Here is a 21,293-nt window from a genome sequence, read left to right as displayed (position 1 = left end):
ATTATAAACCTAACAGACCACTCAGATCATTAGGATCAAGTCAGCTAGAAATACCTAGGGTTCACACAAAACAAGGGGAGTCTGCTTTTAGTTATTATGCCGCCCGCAGTTGGAATCGGCTTCCAGAAGAGATCAGATGTGCTAAAACATTAGCCACATTTAAATCCAGACTCAAAACTCATCTGTTTAGCTGTGCATTTATTGAATGAGCACTGTGCAATGTCCGAACTGATTGCACTATATTTTATGTATAATCATTTTCTATTCTTAACTGTTTTAAATTCATTTTAAATCAATTTTTAAATCATTTTAAAAGTTTTTAAATTCCTTGTTTTATTGTTGAGATTATTTTTTATGATTATTTTACTTCCTTTTATGTAAAGCACTTTGAATTACCATTGTGTATGAAATGTGCTATATAAATAAACCTGCCTTGCCTTGCCTAAAAAATAAAAAAAGGTTTGTCATTTACACACTCTCATGTCTTTAGAAACCTGTATGACTTTCTGGCTTGCCTTTCTCAGTACAATGAAAGTGAACAGTGACCAAGACGTTCAAGCAAGATTATTAAAGCGGTATTTCCAGTGAATGACAGCCTGCATTATTTCTTATAACAAGCTATTATATGGGATCAGAATATTAGATATATAAGAGTCATATGGATGATGCTTGTATGCTGCATTTTAGTGAGCAAGCTTGATAACCCTTGGCCTTAATTTACTTTCATTGTAAAAAAGAGAGCAGACATTCATTTTGTTTTTGAGTCACTTTCACTTTATCACTTTAACCACATTACACAATTTAAGACAATTTTTTGATATAATACTGGTCAAAACAAGAATCTTTTTAAACATTGCAAGTGTCTTTACTGTCACTTTTGATCAATTTAATATATCCTTGCAGTAAAAAAAAAAATAATTAATTTCTTTTAGAAATGTAATTCTGCATTACAGCAGGCCTAAACAGTTCCTCTATTTTCTAAGAAACAACGCAGGACTTATAAATGAGCTTTTGACTCACTGACCTTTATAAATGGAGTACATTCAGGTCATACAATGACTTTGATCTTACAAAATATCTTTCTATAATCTTGGCAGCAGTCTAAATTCTGGCGTTTGGACAAAAAAAGAAAAAGAAAAAAAAAGGTAGCAGGAGAATATACAGAGATCACAGTGCTGAGATGACTCACAGTGTGGAATGCTGGGAGTTCATAAGCAACCTCCAAACACATTAAATCAAAACAGGCCAGCCCACCATATAAATGATCTCTGATACACATCCCTGGTGAAGGTATTAATTATTCATTTATTCATGACTATAAAACATTTTACTGATCAACTGATCAAGGTGATATTAAGCAGAGTCAGGACTTCTGATGTCACTGTCTCTAATTAAATCACTGCAGATGTTTGAATCCCTGAACATACTGCATGAAATCTGTCATTTAATTAAACTTCAAGCGCTTGTGAAAGTAAAAGAATATTCTGACATCTATTAATGGTCATAACCCCTGAAAATAACTGAAGATACATCAGTACAGGAGCTTGGTCTTAATGAAACGATGACATTACAGGGAAAACAAATTAACCCCAATGTTTATTTTCAATTATTTCCAGTAAAATTATTTATTTAGCATCCTTGTTATGTTAATCATTCATTTGGAACTGGACTTTGTGTTCCAAACACTGATAAACAAAGTCCAGTTCAAAATGAATGAACTATATCAGACGTTCTGCCATGACCTTGATGGATGAAAACTTTGTGTTCTTTGGTGTTGTGGTGACCTTCATGTCGGCTTTGTGTCAAGGCACAAGCAAATTACTCAGCTTCAATTCAGAATAAGAGATAGACAGAAGCATCACAGCAATGTGACTCAGTGAACATCTAAACCTTTCCTGCCTCGAGGTAATGCATCGCGAGTTTCTCTCTTTTACCATTTCTAGGTTGAATGTGACTGTGCTTTAATTTGATCACACGGAAACCTGACTATGCAAATGAGCAAATATGAAATGAGGAGAGCCGAAAACAGGATTAGGATTAGAGACACATATTAAAAAACAAAACCACTACAGTAAAAGAGCCCTACAGGTGCATCTCAATAAATTAGAATGTCGTGGAAGTACATGTACAGTAAATTAACATACTTTCCAGAAGGCCAACAATTCATTAAAAATGTTTTTTTTTATTGGTCTTATGGAGTATTCTAATTTGTTGAGATAGTGAGTTGGTGGGTTTTTGTTAAATGTGAGCCAAAATCATCACAATTAAACCAACCAAAGACTTAAACTACTTCAGTCTGTGTGCATTGAATTTATTTAATACACAAGTTTCACAATTTGAGTTGAATTACTGAAATAAATTAACTTTTCCACGACATTCTAATTTATTGAGATGCACCTGTATATAATTTACATACGTTAGAACATTTACATTTCACATCTAGTAACTAAGAGTGCACGTACTGTATATCGTTACAGTCAATATTATGAGAAGTGCACTCATGTGAGAAAATTACCTTTTTTTTTTATAATTTTTTTTTTCCAATCTTGAAAAGTGTGTACTGATTCAAGTGGAGCATGACAGCATGTTTTGGATGCTCTTTATGGAATAAGTGGGCAGATCCTATGACTTAATGTCTCATATGCCTGAAGCAAGTTTAGTCAGCACGATACAGGGTCATATACTATAAGAGAGAGAAAAAGAGAGAGAGATGCACTACATGGCCTGACGTGGCCATCCCCTTCGGAATAGCAGGTTTTGCTATACCTATTTCAAGAAAGTGCATAAAATTAATGCAGTCTTCATAGACAAACACACATACCTGCAGCCATTTTTTTTTCATACAGTGAAAGTACACATTTTCATATTTTCCAAGTAATATTTTAACTGAATGACAACTGGTGTTTTCGTACACCAAGCTATCATATGGGTTCAGAAGATAGAATTATATCATAAGTCCTATGGACTACTTTTATTATGCTTGTATGGTGCATTTTGTCCTTTTTAACACTCCTAGTCCCCATCCACTTTCACTGTATGTACTCATATCTTTTTGCCATTTTTTGGAATTGGCTTTTTTAAATGTGTCCAAATGGGATCACAAACTTTTTTCTGCTGAAATACCTTTCCAGAAGAGTGAAAGCTCTTATATAGGTAAGGTAAGGGATGCCTCTTCTCCATGTGAATGGTTTTAAAATCATATTTGTTTGGCCATGTAGTGTAGATGGATACAGAGAGATAGACAAAGTGTTTTTGTATAAGCTTGTAGTGTGCTGTAAGATTTTAAACTCAAGTATGACTTTGTCATATTGTCAGGTAGTCCCAGAGAAGCAATGTAAAAGCAAAGTTTTCTTTCTCTCTCTCTGTGCATAAAAAGACACTGTCTGATGCTTTTTTGTCTTATTGTGTAGAATTTTCTCTTGGTGTCAACACATCAAACAGAATCAGAGTTTTTATGCCATTCAGCCCACAGCCATGCTCTCTGTCTTATTGAGTACTGCACTCAGTTCTTATTGGGCTAGACTTGCTGTGCTCAGCTCTCATTGGTTCTTGTAGGGCCAGACTCTCATTAGGTCTTGCTTCCACATCCAGTCCTCAGTCAACAGAGTGAGGGAGAGAGAGGAATAAGGAGAGCAAAACCGTGGCTCAGAGTCGTGCCAGTGCAATAATCCACTGTCAGCTTTGCTCTAGCATGGTGACAGCATATTACATACTGAATGAGAGATGTGCCACATATCAAACACTGTAAGTTGAAATTGCATATGACGACAGCAGACTGAATTTGGGCTGTTTTCAGGAACTGACTGCCAACAGCTTCGAAGTCGATCCCTCTTTTCTGAAACGTATTATGAATGTGTGCTTACCTCATTGGCGTACACCCAGTGACTATCTTTGGATGCTAGATTCGTTTCCACTGCCTGCAGAAAAAAAAGACAAAAGAATGCAGAAAAATTACTGTGATGAAAATAAACAAATCTTCTTGGTCTGCATACAAAAAATTATAAGCTCAATCATGGCGCACAGAGAGCCAAGGACACTCTTTTAAAAAAGTACTTTTGTTAAACAAAGAAACATTAAAAGTTGATTTTCAACTTTTCAGAAGACATTTTGAGCTCTTCAAAAATGAGAATTTCTGCTTCCTGTAGCAACGTAAAAAGATAACTTTGTATCTGTCAGAGTCACACTTCTTGCATCTTTGCTGATACCAAAATAGAGAACAGAGTGCAGCACAAATGGGGTCAGTGGAAACGACTGACTTTAAACACACATGGAATAATGCAATCATAAAAGGATAGTTCATCCAACAATGACAATTCTGCCATCATTTACTCGCCCTGTATTTCTTTCTTCTGAAGAAAACAAAGGAGGTTATCTTGAAGAACTTTGGTAACCCAAACCTTTTTGGTTACCATTGACTATATCTACTGTATGGACAAAAAACACTGATAATTTTTTTTACAAATACCTTCTTTTATGTTCCACAGAAGAAAAAAATAGAAACGACATGTGGATGAGTAAATTATGACAAAATTTTTGTTTTTGGGTGAACTATCCCTTTCGGTTACAGGGACAGTACATAGTACAGAATTCCTAAGAAATGCAGTCCTGTGGGTAGAAATGCAATGAAATCACAACCTGTCAATGAAATGGAATAGCAATGGTTGGATATCTGGTTGTGAATCTTGACAGTGGCCACAGTGGAACATCTACATTATGTGAGATAGGAACACCTGCAGAGGGACAGACTGGCTTTCATGTTTAGGGAGTAGATATTGGACTAACCGCAGGCAGTAATGAAGCGATAAGACCACATTGCAGGAGACTGATCAAAAACGTTCCTTATCAAACATCCTGTCCAGATTCAATATAGGTGCATTCTATACAGAAAGAGATAGTGGGAGTGTATTTCTATGTCAGACACAGATAGATGAAACACAAAAAAACTAATTTTCCTGCCCAAGCTGCATTTCAAAGTACACATCGGATGCTGGAAAAGATTTTAAAAAAAACAGCTGGAGGTTGGAACGCCGCTTGCATGCATGCTTCAAAACAATAGAGAGTGTCTTGGTGGTTCTTTACATCAACATGAAAAAAATACTGATCCGAGTTCTTCTACTGAATTGCACTCGGATGCGCAGCACAGCACATGCACCACATGTGCTTCAGTCCAAGGGAGTGAATCACAGTCTTGCACTATGCTGGAAAGAGCAAGTGCATTGAAACATCTGTAAAAAAAAAAACTCCTTGCTTTTCAATCTATGCTTCCTGTTGTGCAACCAGTAAAACCCAGACCATAACATCATATTATGAATTTATACAGTGGGTACGGAAAGTATTCAGACCCCCTTAAATCAGTAAAACCCAGACCATAACATCATATTATGAATTTATATATGTTAGTACAGGGTAATCCCCAAAGTCATAACCAAATTCCCTTGCTTTCTGCAGTACGTTATATTGCAACTCTTTCTCTCTTGCTTGCAATAGATCAGAACAACAGGAGTTTCCATGACTGCAATCCTGTTCCACAACGACAAGGAAGAAAAGTGAGCCTCGCTGACTTATTCAACTGAAACTCCTGATTTCATGAAGAAGACAGATTTTGATCCCTTCATTCTTCATCTCAACCTTCAAAGCATTTTTATGCCTTTTTGTACTGTGACATCTTTTCCACTGCAAAAACTGTGACGTTATTAAGCAGAAACTGGGATCACTTCCTTCACCACCATCACTTTATACCATGAATCAAAGAGAGAACATACAGTAGCACATGATCCAACTTCAATGGTAAATGAATTGAAAATGTGAGGCAAAGTAGGTTAGAAAAAGGAGGTTTACATGTGGTGCACAACAGCTTTTGAATAATACAACTTTTTATTTTTATTTAGCTTTATTAAGCAACATGTAGACAAAATAACAGATAAAAAGATAAAAATAACATTACTGTTCTACTAAATTAGAGACAGCATCACTTAAGGAACGACAATCAAGACTTAATAACTGCAAGTGTACTAGACTACTCTGCTGTGTTGATAATGAGAACAAATGATTCTGTTATTTGACTGTCAATTTATATTTTTTCACTACAGCAAGACTGTTTTGAAACTGAGCTGGTGAAAACTGCTGTTTGTTTGCTGTTGGTAGACTACCACATTAAGGAAAGTGTAAAATGCATCCCAATTTAACTTCATTAACAGTGTAAATGTTTTAAGATGGAACTGAATTTTAGTTTTATTTAACGGACTGACAGTCCGCCTTCTAGCTCCAGTCTTTGGGTATGAGAAAAGAAAAGATGCGCCTTTGCCATTTCATGCTGATTCCATACAAACACTTTTCACAATTCTAGAACTGCTTTGGAGTGTGTCTGATTGCTGTTATTTCACATGTAAATGATAAAATCTACAAAACAGTACAGTTGTTCTTTCTTTTAAGTCTTTGCATTTAATTTTATTCAAAATTTAGAAACTATCAGCTATTCCAAATTTATTGAATTTATCAATAACACTAGATGCACAAGAACGTAATTACATTAATTTCATTAAAATTGGGGGTCATTAAAATGAATAGTATTGATCTGTTCCAAAATTATTACTGACCTATTCTACCAAACTGTCTCTCTTGGTCAATTTGTGTTGTTGTCTTCAAACTAAAATCAATAGGACAGTCTACAGCATTTAATAGCTCACAAATTCCTGCTTTTTGTTAATAGAGACTTCCGGAAATCGTGACCGTTATCTGGCTATATATAAGTGAAATTGTTGGTTGAAAGCAGTTGCATTTCTTCCAGCTTTTGAGCACTGATTGCAATGTCCCGTCTCCAGCTGTGGTGAACCTTGAACAAGACGAGCAGCAGCACTTTCTAAGCAGTGATTTTCTGTAAAAACCCCATTCGTTTTCTTTCTATCATTTCATCACACATGCATCATACATGAGTCCTTGTAAAATGTTAAGAAATGCTAGCGGATCAATGCATTGCCTTGATAAAGAAAAACATCTAGCCTTTTCTGTGCCCCATTATCATTTAACAATTCATGGAGCTCAGCTAGCATAGTGTTCCCAAGGTCATGGATTTGATCGCCAGGACTGATAAAATGCATCTATGCATCTTCCAAATATGTAAATGCAACAATAAAAAAATGATCATTCACAAGTTACTCCTCAAATGTATGTCTTTCTGTAAACTTTGCACAGTTGTTTTCATTAACATTACATGCACTCCCAGGTCTGCTACGGCCTGCCCTCTGTACCTGTTTGCCTCAATAATGCGTGCCCACTGCAAAGGTGGACAAAGCTGCCAAATCAAGGGCTGATGAGAACTGAGCTGGGATTTGAGCTGTCCATCAAAATATGGATGTGTGTACACAAATAAAGATCTGTGGCAAAGGAAAAAAATAAATATGTTCTTGGTGAGTGGAAGCACGTATATATATCGCTCTCAGATGGCAATAACAAAACATTTCAAAACACCTTCATAATTCAATTCTCACTGGCAGAAGAAGCATAAAGGAATAAATGCATCAGTTGAAGTGGATGTACACTTTGAAATTAAATCCAGTCTGCTATCTGCAGTGTTTCTTTCCTGATTCGCCTCATCACATAACCTGCCTGTATCTGAAAGGAAAAAAAAAACCCTGTCTGTTTCAGTTCTGCATTGATTTAATTGATTTTCTTACTGCTGCAGCTTGCAAGAAAGTGCAAATATTGTGTTCTGGTAAAAATCTGAACAACACTAAAAAGGACAAACATGAGCCTAAACATGTCAGTTGCACCAGCAACGTTCTCCCTCTGCTTTTTCATAATGAACTTGAAGTTCAGAATTAAACAGCTCGTGAAAAAGGCTGTGCCCTTGAAAGATGCTGTGCTAAGAACAGTTCTCACTTTCTCAACTGTAGATTCAAAAAGGCATAAAGAAAATAAAAAATCCTCGGTTTTCCAGATGGGAAAATCTCATGGTCAATTTGAGGAGGAATAGGTCTTATGAAAGTTTGATGTCTAAACTCACATTCACTCAGGGTCAACAGCCTTACACAGGAGAAAGATGCTTCGCTTGAAACATTTTTCCTCTCAAAAGAAGGCTTATGGCCTGACCAAATATAATCCAGGGACGCCAAATGATATCATAAGAGAGCAACAACACGGATGAAGAATTTGTTCATTACACCCCACCCCACCCCACGAAACCAGACAAAAACATGTGTACGAGGTGAAACTAGAGTGCTAGGGATGGAATGCAGTATCATTTGGGATGAAATATTGTTCAACACAGTGAGACTCTCAGTGATTGGTCAACAGGGAGCTATAGTGAGTTCTGATTGGCCCTTTCATTGGTTTAGGAGAATGGAGAGAAATGCACACAGGTACAAACACGTCTTCTTTATTGCTGCGAGTGCAAGGTGAATGCACTAACATCAGTTCCCCCACGACTCAGAAACATTTGTCTTCAGAATAATGCCTGACAAAGATTGCACAACTGAAATAAAATCAATATGCGCTACTCACAAAAGCGCATTTGCCAATTTTCGTCCAGGAGGAATGCTTGCACCGGTCATGTTCTCCTCAGAGATGCATGCTAACAAACAAAGCAAAACACAACGGGTGTCAATATTGGTTAGGTTTGTCAAAGACACCTGAATAGAGCCACTTCCCGTGTTGCCTGCTCACACATACTACCCCGTGGGTTTGTTTATGTATCTACACGCATTTCATGCGCATGACAGCGTTCTGACAAAAGCAACGTTTACTGGCAAACCACCAATAATCCTTGGAGACAAACGCAGAGAAAGTGCGGCTAGGCTTTTCCATTACTGACAGACCAAGTAAATTGCTTTCCATGCTAATAGCCACAGTTTCACTTTTAAATTAAGCCAGGCAATAAACAAAACATGAAGATACTCTAAATGTACACAATAGAATTAAAATAAGAACATTGTCTAATTTGCATCTCTTTTTAATGACTACAGGGTGCTCCATTAAAGGCAAACATTTGAATAATGTGCTTTTTATTCCTCAGGGAAGCAAGAGTCGATGAAAGGAGGAATTGCAAGCGGTTACCCTGTGTCATCGCATGAAATATCACTGCCAGAGAAAACAAATAAACAGAAATCTGCAGAGAAATGATACCGCCACCCGTGCAGCACTGTCAAGAGCTGTTTAAGCAGGTGGAGGAGAGATGGGAGGAGAGATGAGAGAGATGGAAACAGCCCTGTTATGCTTGAAATGTGGGAATGGACGTCATAAAGAAAGACTGTTAAATGGTTTTGATCAAGTGAATTGAACCGGGCGCAGTCGTAAAGCACTAACTAGGTTATAAACAGTCCGTCTGGGCATCTCACCGTTATACCTTTGGGATCTACCCTCATCCATAATTCTGTTCTGTACTGTTTTAAGTCTGTCACACACTCTTAACAGTTTGAATGATGTCCTCTGAACAATCATAAACATGCTCTCTCTCTCTCTCTCTCTCTCTCTCTCTTTCTCTCTCTCACTCTCTCCATCTGTTTATGCCTCTGTTTCTGTCTACCTATCAATACGTGCAACAAACAATCAGCTGAAAGCCAATGAGAATTGATTCCCTGACACTGAGATTTGTGGGAGAGCAGGATGTCTTTGATGGTCCAGGATTGAGTTCAGACTCTTGAATCAAACACCTACTGATTGCTGTCAATCCGCAACAGCATAAACAACAGCAAAACAGACAGGGATCTGCTACAAATGAGTCATGCATAAACTCTTGACCATTATGGAAAAACTACAGGACAACTCATTTTGGAAATCAATTCTCCCCTAGGGATGTGCAAAATCTGCACAATTGACTAGTGGAGCACAATAGAAGACATTTTGAATAACCGTTCTACTGTCTTTGTCCATACAATAAATGTCAGTGGCGTCCAAACAACTTCACTGACTTTAATTGCATGGATAAAAAAAAAAATATATTCTTTCATGTTACACAGAAGGAGGAAAGTCATACAGGTTTGGAACAAAATGAGGGTAAATGAATGAATGAATGATGAATGATGCATTTATATAGCGCTTTATTGTGTATTGCTGTTAGGGCTGGGTTTTGACAAAAATTTCACGATTCGATTCAATTCGATTCTCATTCAGAAGCTTGCGATTCGATTCGATTACCAATTCGATTCAATATCGATTATTTTGGATATATATATATCAGGTACAGTAGGCTACATGGCAAATTTTCTCAAGGGAAAAAAAATCTCAACTAATGCTGTAAAATATACATGAGAGTCAGTTAGTACTAGCTACATTACTATAATATTGAAGGTTAAAACTGATTTGTAGGCTACACAACTGCTAAAATTATACTTTTTTAATTTTTAAAATAATAAAGTTATAATTACATAATATTTCTACTTCAATTCGTTTTTGTTATAGGCTATAAACATTTAAATGGTGGCTGTCATAAAACTTGATGGATTTATTCAAACATAAATTAAACACTGAAGAACAGTAAAAATTATAAGGAAGATGTTATATGGTGCACATATTTAGCAACATGCCCCTCTCTACAGTTTATTTTTCAGCTGACTAATGAGTTTATGGTCACCAAATATGTTTTTCTGAGGTAAATGTGACGTTACGTGACATTGTTTACAAGCCGTTATATTGACGTCTTTGCGCGGCTGAAACACTGATTGAGCGATTGCATGAGACAGGATACGGATTGTAAAGTTGTACTCTTTCTTTTAACTTACCTTCGGATGTTTAGTCATGTTTATTTTGTGCTGAAACTGGTATTAATGTGGAGGAAATTATCAGTTCACGTGCACCTCGCGCTGCCGCGTCTGTTGAACTGAGGCGCTACAGCGATCTGTCACTCCACATTAAACAGCGCCAAAACGGCATTTATTGTTTGAATACTGCAATACAATGGACAGAATTTCATATTTATTTTCATAGTTTCATATTAAAAGTACCAAAGCACAATGCTTATTGCGATATATGGGATGGGAGGTGTGCTATTCCAGCCATTAACTGAAAACAGGCTAGACTATTAGATTCTTGGGATTTAAGAATCGATATCGTTCCGTAAAAATGAGAATCGATTAATATCGAAATATCAATATTTTTTACCCAGCCCTAACTGCTGTACACCCAAAGCACTTTACAATCATGTTTGGGGGGGGTCTCTCCTCAACCACCACAAGTGTGCAGCATTCACCTGGATGATGCGACAGCAGCCACAGGACAACACATTAAACAGCGCCAAAACGGCATTTATTGTTTGAATACTGCAATACAATGGACAGACTTTGAAATCCGAGACTATGTTTCTCTCACTAGCACCTCTTCCAGCAGCAACCTAGTTTTCCCAGGATGTCTCCCATCCAGGTACTGACCAGGCTCAACCCTGCTTAGCTTCAGCGGGCAACCAGTCTTGGGCTGCAGGGTGATATGGCTGCTGGCATGCTTGAATGATGACAGAATTTTCATTTCTAGGTAAACTATTGCTTTAAGGACCTTTCTGCTGCCAAATATTACTTCCAAATACATCACCTCCTTAAGAGAGACCCCCTTCCGAAAATAAAAATGCAGATATATACTATTTTCATATTTATATTTACAGTACAATCTCTAGACCCATTTATATAACGTTTTGACACTGTACTGAAGCCAAAATAAATTCCAATATTTTGGCTTTGTCATCACAGGAATAAATTACATTTTAGATATATTAAAGGGGTCATATGATGCGATTTAAATTTTTCCTTTCTCTTTGAAGTGTTACAAGCTCTTGGTGCATAAAGAAGATCTGTAAAGTTGCAAAGACTAAAGTCTCAAATCCAAAGAGATATTCTTTATAAAAGTTAAGAGTCAGCCGATGAGCTTTGTAAAAATCTACGCGTTTCAGAAAGGCGTGGCATAGAGGAGAAACAATAATGTACAGTATGTGGAAAATAATGTGTTTTTTTAACCTTAAACCGCATAAACAAATTTCATTACACCAAATACACAAAATAATGTTCTTTTTAGCAGCATCATTCTAAGCTGGACCTTGTTAAGTCAGATAACCTGTTGCTATGGTAACTCTGATCCAGGCTTGTCTCCCAGAGAGTGTTTAATTTAAGATGGAAGGCTTTAGACAGAGGCTGCTCTGCTCAGCAGCAACAAGTATTCATGTGACTGAAAATGAGCATTAAATAGGGCTTACTATTCATCTATCACATGAATTAAGAATGTGAGATCAATGTATTCAATGCTTCACAAAGAAAAACAGACATCCTCAGGGAACAGTGAGGAAATCTATTCCTTTATTTATTAATTACCTTGTCATGTGTTGACATGTTTGGCTTCTTTTTTTGCCTCTGGATATCAGCATTGGCATGCATGAACATGTATAAGATACTGGGTACTCAACCTAGGTCAGATGCTAATTAGACCCATGAATCTAGCGTACACAAATACAAAGCATTCTTCTTATACAAAGGCCTTGATTGGATATTTTATCACACACAAACTCCCAACCTCCATTATATATCACAGACCCCGTGTTAAAGGTTACAAATTTCAATACAGCAATGCAAAGTAGTTTTTCATCCTTATGTATTGTCATTAACCATCTAATTTTGTGATACTGGACTATGTATTCTTGGCTTATCAACACAAAACAATATAAAAATGGTAATAAAACGCGATAAACTTTTGATAAGACATGCTTTAAATTAGTACAGACATCATTTTGTAAGGCATTTCCGAACATCACACAAACCAGATGAGAGTCGTAAAAAGCTGAACCATGGCCAGCCAGGCGGCAACTTTCTCCAATGAGTTCCTGTCTCGCTCTGCTTATCTTTACAAAGAAAACACGGAGCTAATGATTTGCCAGGCCACCTCCATGTCGACACAATACTAAGACAACAAGAACTGACCCCTCCCATCTGGATCCGTTTAAGCTACAGAAGGTCAGTAGGTTTCGTGACTGGTTTCAGCATCAATAAAACATCTAATGGACCAAAGAACAAAGAGGTCTAATATCTAGACCGAGTCCTGCACAGAATCGCACGGACCTCATGACCATTTGATGCATAAATTGCTAAGTCCGATCAACAAAAGAGACAATTTTATAGCTCCCTGTCGAATCACCGGCTCGCTGGACGACCCTTGATTTAAAGTGTAAACCATTTAAAGTCAAAATCAGTTTGATCAGGTGGACCTCGAATTCTCAGATCGAGTTCTTTAAAACCTGAGCTAGAAATAAACCTGAATGAATTAATAATAATTAATTCCCTTACAACTGAGTTAAAATTCCTTACAATTTGTCACACAGATACTCATACGGACCCATACTACAAACAACAACAACAACAAAACAAAGCAAAAATGTATTTGTATGCATTTTTTAAGCTATTTAATCAATTAACAATGATTTAATACACTGCAATTTCACCCTGAGGCCCCTAATGGGTCCTGGGCCCCTGGTTGACAATCCCCGAGCTAAAGAAATATTGAGTAAATAAATAAAATAAAAAGACATAGTGACAGAGGCCAAAAGAGTCTTAAGAAGGTTTTGTTGACATATTACGATTACTTTAGATTACTTTAAAACCATGTTCTGATGCATAGTGCAAAATGAGACAAGAAACATCAAACAAGGAAATCAAACAGGGTCAATTTCGATTTCATGTTGATTTTTGCATGCCTCAAGACCAAATCCCCTTTCAAGGGTGCAAACAAGGAGAAAACAGACACAAAAAGCATTAGTCTGAGCTGCTGACAGATACAGCAGTAAAAAACCTCAGGCTCGGAGTTCAACTCTCAAGCCCTATCTCCGTCTGTCAGCCAAAGCTGAGAGAATTGCATATAAACATATGAGTTTATGGTGTGTTTTGATCAATTCAGAAAACTCAAATCACTAGTGTACATGACCAGGCAATAAAGGCAGAACGATTACTCAGACATCAGTCAGTTCATAGCTGTTGGATACTCAAGGGAAAGTGTTTCATAAAACAGCCTACATTACAGCAGCACTCAAGCAATAAAAAGGAACACCTGATAATGTACATAAATAACTGTAAATTAAACCCACATCCTCACACAGACGGAGGAGTTTCCCCTTAAGAGGTCACCAGCTGTCAAACTTTAAGAAAGGTGAGACAGCACTTAACATTTAGAGGGAGTGTGTGTAGATTATGTGAAGACTCATATTATTAAAACAACTGATTCTGTGCCTACCCACAAATTAACATGCCAGTGTTCATGATACACATACCTATAAATGCACAAAACTATCCAGCAGGAATTGATGCAGCAAAGTTTTGAATTGCTGAGTGTGGATGCAGGAGGGAAGATATTGATGTGTTTGAGAAGCGGGATAAAGAAATGACTCCTGCAAAATGCAAATAGCTAAAGATAAAATAAAAGTTACTCAAATGTATTTCATGTTTTTAAGGTACAGAACGTTATTTGTGTTATATATCTATTGAGCAACAAAAATAAACGTTTTACAGGTGCAGGGTTGGATATTCTCAATGTTTTTCAATTGTGGGTGGCAGCAAGGGAAAGCATCTTCCTTCGTCTGCTGTGACAAATGCAACAAGGTGAGGACTGAAGCATTGTGTGTGTAGAGGGGATTGGAAAAAAATAGCCTATGGCACCAGAGCGAGACAGAATCTTATGGGAGAGGGACTAAAAATATGCGTAGACCTCTATACTCTCAGAAAAAAAAAGGAACAAATGCTGTCCCTGGTGGTTTTTCCAGTACCTTTTCAAAAGGTACTGTACTATTGTTACCATTCAGGTACTAATATGTAAACCTTGGTTATTATAATTAACTAAGGCTAAAACTATATATAAAACTATTTTTAATTACTAATTTAATGAAACCTTTATTTCAGGTTTAGTTTTAGTGATTTTAGTACATCAAGATAAACTAAAAAACACAACAAACATTTTTTAATAAAATGAAAATGGAAAATATAAAATAAAAATTAATTCAAAATATCAATAAAAAGATGTTTAGATACTAATACTGTATGCACCTTTTAGGGGGGTATAAAGTACAAAATGTACTATTTGAAAAGGTGTGGGCCCCAATGAAAGCACCTTTTTTCCTAAGAGAGTGTACCTGTGGGCTTTTCTGGGACAAAAACGTGAAAACTGTGCAGGAGCGGTACTATGTTACATTTTTTTGTAGGAGCAGGCCAGAAACTTGCAGGAGCGAGACTAAAAAAATGCATCCCACGTAGTTCTCCACTATGTATTTTATACACTGACTAGTCATTAGGTTATCTGAGTGAGCAGTGGGTATTAATAGAGCCCTGAATAATCCACCAGACTGATTCTGTACAATCTTAAGAAAGCAGTGACTGGCAAAATCTGCTCCTACAGCATCTTTACACTGACAAACTGCAGCTGTCATGACAATCAGCATGTGTCTTATCTTCTGTCCGCTGTGCATGCGAATCAACATTTGTATGTGATCTGCTGTTGCTTGTAATTGTGTCTCTATGTAAACACACAATATATCTGAAGCTTGCTGGGGATTATATGCAATTTAAAAACAGTTCTATAGGCAAATTTAGCCATAATGTACTACCTCATAACGGTATGAGGGGTTGTGGGGGTGTCAAGTTTATATATATCAGAACATGAGAGAATTGCTATATTCTTACAGACAAAAACAGGCAAAAAGAAGAGGGAGGAATTCAACCCCGACACACTGAGAGTCAGACCTGCCGAATTAATCTATATTATTAGCCAAGGGCCCTTTATGATGGCCCCATTGGCTGCCTGCTCAAAATGATACATAAACACCCTATGTAGATTACAGATGTATGATTATTATCTTATCTAGGTCATTTCAGTAATCACAGCCTTTCATTAAAATAGAATGGAAAGATACATATACAGAAGATAAATATCAGAATAAGCGTGGTTGATTATACCTATTCACTCTTTTTACAAAAATGTTATCATAACCATTTCAATCATTGCTTTAACATGAACAGCACTAAGAAGGTTCAAATAGTGGAACACTTCAGGCTGTACAGAACTTCTATGTTGCAATAGGTTGCAATAGTTGTATTTATACCTATTGTAATGCCTAAGAAAATAAATTTGTTTATCAGTCTCCTCAGGGTACAGGGACCCTGGCAACACATAATTTTTTCTTATGAAATATTAATTAGAATTTATTTTACTCAAATCGCCTATTAATACTCATAGAGAGCAATACATTAAACTGGATCAGTTTGAAGTTATAAAATCATGTTTTCCCAACAGTAAAATAACGTAGAGAAGAGTATCCACTTCACACTTTTTCTCAAATGATCTTTGCTCACCCAGAAACTTTTATTGGCTGTTAGTTCTGAATAAGACATTAAAATGCACAAAGTAGACTGTGAACTCTACACCTCCGAGTGCCATTGCAAAGTCTAAATAGACAGTGGGTGCGTAAAGCTAATTTGTAGAGGCAGGGATAGTTCTCTGCATAATTTCACTGGCTCTCCCTATCTCCTTGGTTTGGAGGTAATAACAGACTTCAGAGGCGAGAAAAAAACCAAAATAAAAACAGTGGTTTAAAAAATTGCTTAAATAGATACTCTTGACTGACCAATTTGTGGTTTGAAAAATTGGATCCAGCTGTCGTGGTGAATAAAGAAAGCTCTTTATTATTGTAATTGCAAGACACTCTGACAAAGAGAGCCAAAATCTCCCAGTGGGTGGGATACATATTCATGCAAATGCATCACATCAGTTAGAAATGCACATTGAATGTCAAGCTAACAGTTCTGTAAATATCAGATCTCTCATTTAGTCTTTAAAAGACTATTTTGAAACATTTCTGATTCGACTTTCAATGTTATTTTGCGGTTTGTACACATGAAAGCTGAAGTTTCAAGTTTTTTTTACAAAATGAAAGGACATTTAAGTATTCCTTTATGAATGTGACATATTTATGATTGATATACAATAGGACACTTAAAGCTAAATATTAGCAATGAAACACAACAACTTGCCCATTCACTCTCTCAAGGATATGACTTGATTATATAGGATGCCATGTGCTAATGTGTTTGAGAGGTTGATTTTCTTTGAAAGTAGGGGTTAAAAAGTCTCCACTAACTCCGGTACCATCCAAACCAACCAACTGTCTCTTTGTCACATACTGTACACATTCACCTTTAGCTGAATCAAATCCAAAATCAGGTGGGAACAAAATGGGGTACAGCGGGTGTTACTAGCATTAAGTGCAGGTGTGAACAGTGTAACCTGCACATTCCCTAAGTAGGAAGAATTGAACACAAGCTCCAGTGATTCTGAGTGTATGGCTCTCTGTTCACCTGCTGTGAAAACTAATTAAATCACCTGTTTCTCAATCAATAAACACCATCTAAACCACAGCCTGAGCCTGCATTATGTTTCATAATAGCAATTTGAGCTTTTAAAATGCCTTTTAAATAAGACTGACTCATTTAAGCCTTCTTAAAAAGAACACTTAAAGGACTTGGCCTTTGTTGGTCTACATACGCCACACAGACAACATTTATAAATATACATTTTAAATATATGCTGTACTGTATGTTGTGCAGCTTAACGAAAAATATATATTTTTAATGAATATATACATTTTTTAATCCTTCAATTGCCAAAATACACAAGAAAATACATTCATTATCTCGAAATAAAATCTTTACAACAATTTTTATATTATTTTGGGTAATATAAATAAACATATTTAGATTGAAAATATACTTTAAATAATGGCTAAACTAAATTTGAGAAAATAAGTAACAAAACATACAAAAACTACATTAAACAATATATTTTTTGGCAATTTCTTCAAAAATATTTTTTAAATATGAGTTTTTTATATAGCCAGCATCAAAAATCTCACAGCACTCCTAACAGCTACTGTAACAGGTTCAGTATTAGGAAGTACCCTGAGTAGGGGTGTCGCGATATACTGGTATTGACGATAACCGTGATATTCAAATCATGAAATATCGACATTGTGTTAATTTGCCAATTTAAGCATCCATAAACAACGCAAAACACTGGCATTTGGAGTTTCTGCCAGTGATTTCTATGGAGAGAAAAATCACTTCCTGCCCTCCAGCTGCATTGCGCGCGTCATCAGTGACGTCATGTGCAAACAACCTACAGACCAATTCAGAGTAGACGTCACAGTTACGTCACTTGCAGCTGGGCGCGCATAGTGGTTGCAGAAAAACACTGGGAACAAGTGGAAATAACAATAGGTCTACATAATATTCACATATGCTGTTCATAGGGGACGTATTGTATTAGCCCTACAGTTACAGCATGAAATATTATTTAAACCTTACTATTAACATTTTTACATAACATTTATTTATTTTATCTCACAATTCTGACTTTTTTTCTCGCAAATGCAAGTTTATATCTCCTAATTCGGACTTTATAACTCGACTTAACTCAAAAATAGTGAGTTTGTCAAATCTGAGGGAAAAAAAGCCAGAAGAGCCGAGGGGAAAAGACGAGTTGTTTTTACTTATTAGAATTGTGAGATATAATCTCCGAATTGCGAGAATAAAGTCAGAATTTTGAAATATAAAATCTAATTTACCTTTTTTTTTTAAAAATTCTTTTATTCCATGGCTCCATAGACTGCCACTGAAAACCGTCATTTTGTCATTGAATGGGAAATGTTACATTAACCTGTTAACAGCGGTTTCCTGTTTTCATATATTTAAATAAAAGGGTGATTCTTTTAATAAGTACCGCGTTTTCTTTACTTGTCTGATTTTTGTATTTGTATTTCCAATCAAGTCATGATAACAGGTTAAAGTATCAGATTTGATGTTAATATTTATTCATTATACTGTTGAACTTGACCGTATTTTCTCTCTTGTCATTTCATAGGGAGCTTCAAAGAAGACAGAAAGCCAGAGTCTCAGGTCAGCTGTGACCTGAAGAAGAAGAAGAAGTGAAAATGCATGTGCCCTGTGTTTATCAGTATCCATTGGGTAAAAAGAAAAACTAAATAAACAAAGTAAAAATTAATTTGGCTGATTCCCTAAGGTTTCTATAGATGTCGCGATATATCGATATCGTGAATTCTTTTGGACACAATAACCGTGGTGTGAAAAATCTAATATCGTGACAGCCCTAACCCTGAGACTAGAGACCTACTGAGACTGCTTTCCCCAAGAGGTTGCAACTTAGTCCCTTCAATTACTGTAAATCATTTCAGATGGAAAGTGTCATCTAAATGGGAAGTTACTAAACAACCTTAAAAGGCTCAGCCATTAGCATTGTACATTGTAAATGACACCCATCAATGCTGGATGAAACTGATTATCTGTGTTTACATACATGCATGCTGGAGAGTGATGGGAAAAAGAAGACGACACCATGATCAAAGCCTGTATTTTCCAATCACTCCTGCCTCCATTAGTTTGATGAATGAGGCGAATCCACCTCCCAGACAGGGCCAAAGTCCTGAAAAATGATGCAATTACATGTCTTTGAATAGAGGGGGAGAGGGAGAGAGAGGGAGAAAGAATAAGAGAGAGAGGATGTGTCATTGTGGATATTTCACAAAGAATGAGAATGGAACATTCACTCGTTTTCTTTCTCTATTAAACGCCTTTGTGTTGGAATCTGTCATATGATTCTACAGGGAGAACTGACCTGTACAGAGCTGTTACACTATAATACAACAACAAATTATTCTCACTCCCAGGAGTCGAAAAATACCTTCCTTTAGATGCAGATGCAGCCTTATTTAATTTGTTCAACAGTGACCTCGTCTTCTGCAATGTGCATATGCTTAAGTTTCATTTGTCTTTCAACCATATGGAAGTTAATATTCTGTTTATTTAAATAAAAATGGTTCTGATTAGGGTTGCTGGGCTGAAGCACCAGCATCTCAGCAGCTCACTTCAGATTCAGGCAGGCTACCTACACTGAATACTCTAAATACTTCTCTTTTGTTAATACTCGTTAAATGTTCTTGATCTTGACATTGATTTGAGTGCTTGCATGAGTAGCATCCTGTTTATGAAAATGTGCTTAAGGGATAAAGTGGAAACTTGCTGCATTTTCTGTGATTTTGTATAGTTTTGCTTACTCTAAAGTTCAAGTATGGCCATGTTAAACAAACTTAAATGAGCATAAAAAAGTTTTATAAATCACTAAGCATGAAATATTTAAAGGACTGAATAACTCAGCTTGCGGTATGAGTAAATTACAAAATTAAATTGATTTTGTTAAATCAATCCCCTAACTATGATCTTAAAATAAAAAGTGGAATGTTTTAAAGCCAAAATAATTTTTTTTATTTTATTTTACTTTTTTCTGTTTTGTTGGATTCATGCTTTACAAGACAATCTTTTCCAATGTGGTAAGAAAATTAAGCTTAATTCAAGATGCTGTATATTCTCTGAAAATAAGTCTTAATACTTAACACAATTTTAATTTCAAACCTTTTTTAAGTGGAATATGTTGCATGTTTTCCCCCGTGAATAACTAACTTTCACTTTAAGAATGTTTAAGATTTTTTTTGTTTTGTATTGTTTTTTTTTACTGGAAAATGACTTGGAAAAAAGTTTGACTTTTGTTTGATCCACTATCTCTACCACTACTCTATAGAATAGATAGAACTGAAAAGGCACAGACAATTTTTTTTCATTGCATTGCTAACCATGTCTTCATTTATTAGACTTACTAATATGAACAAATTGCCACCTTTTGCCTTTAAACATACTTAAAATTAAAGTATACCAACACATAAAGCAGAAATTTAGCAGTGAACCTGAGGTTTCAAAGACCTTGGTGTAATTTTTAATTCAGATGCTTTTGTCAAGTCACAGTAAAAGACTTCATCATAAAAATATCAGAGATTTTGTTCTCTTAACTGTCTATAAAAACACCAAGGTCTTTGTACAGCAAGGTCTCCAGGATGCTGTCATCCAATTTACTACTACACATTTTCACATTTTATGTTCTTACTCACCTGATGGCATTAACAATGAGTTAACATACTGGCAAAAAAAAGTGTACCTTAAAATGCATTTAAGTCATTTTGAATGAAAACTGCCAAAATGCTAAAACACTGTGCTAAATAAAATATCTCAAGGTATCCGGTTCTACAGTGACTTGTAAGTCATTTTGTGGTTGTGCTCCCCACCTCTTCCAGAACTACCTGTTCGGGATTCAGACCCTTTGTTCTTGCATGTACTATGCATTAATTGAAGAAATGAGGCCAGAGGCCATCCCCATTATATAGTCGACAGTAGACTGGGCCTTCTGTGTGGCAGCTCTCTCATTGTTTGGCAGAGCTTTGGACG

The 21,293-nt window shown here is 36.2% G+C and overlaps 1 protein-coding gene across 1 annotated transcript in view; it reads right to left on the bottom strand.

The window, feature by feature from the left end:
* LOC107721693 (glutamate receptor ionotropic, delta-1-like) overlaps positions 1–21,293 on the bottom strand; it is a 245,473-nt gene that overhangs the window by 39,562 nt on the left and 184,618 nt on the right. Inside the window, exon 5 of the mRNA XM_016529833.1 lies at positions 3,864–3,917. Coding sequence (XP_016385319.1) covers positions 3,864–3,917 — 54 coding nt within the window. The remainder of the gene's footprint in view (positions 1–3,863; positions 3,918–21,293) is intronic.

Source organism: Sinocyclocheilus rhinocerous, unplaced genomic scaffold (assembly GCF_001515625.1).
Source record: "Sinocyclocheilus rhinocerous isolate Xijiao unplaced genomic scaffold, SAMN03320098_v1.1 scaffold432, whole genome shotgun sequence".
Classification (NCBI taxonomy): domain Eukaryota; kingdom Metazoa; phylum Chordata; class Actinopteri; order Cypriniformes; family Cyprinidae; genus Sinocyclocheilus; species Sinocyclocheilus rhinocerous.
The sequence above is the reverse complement of the archived record's forward strand: the minus strand, read 5'-3'. Positions and strand labels throughout refer to the sequence as shown.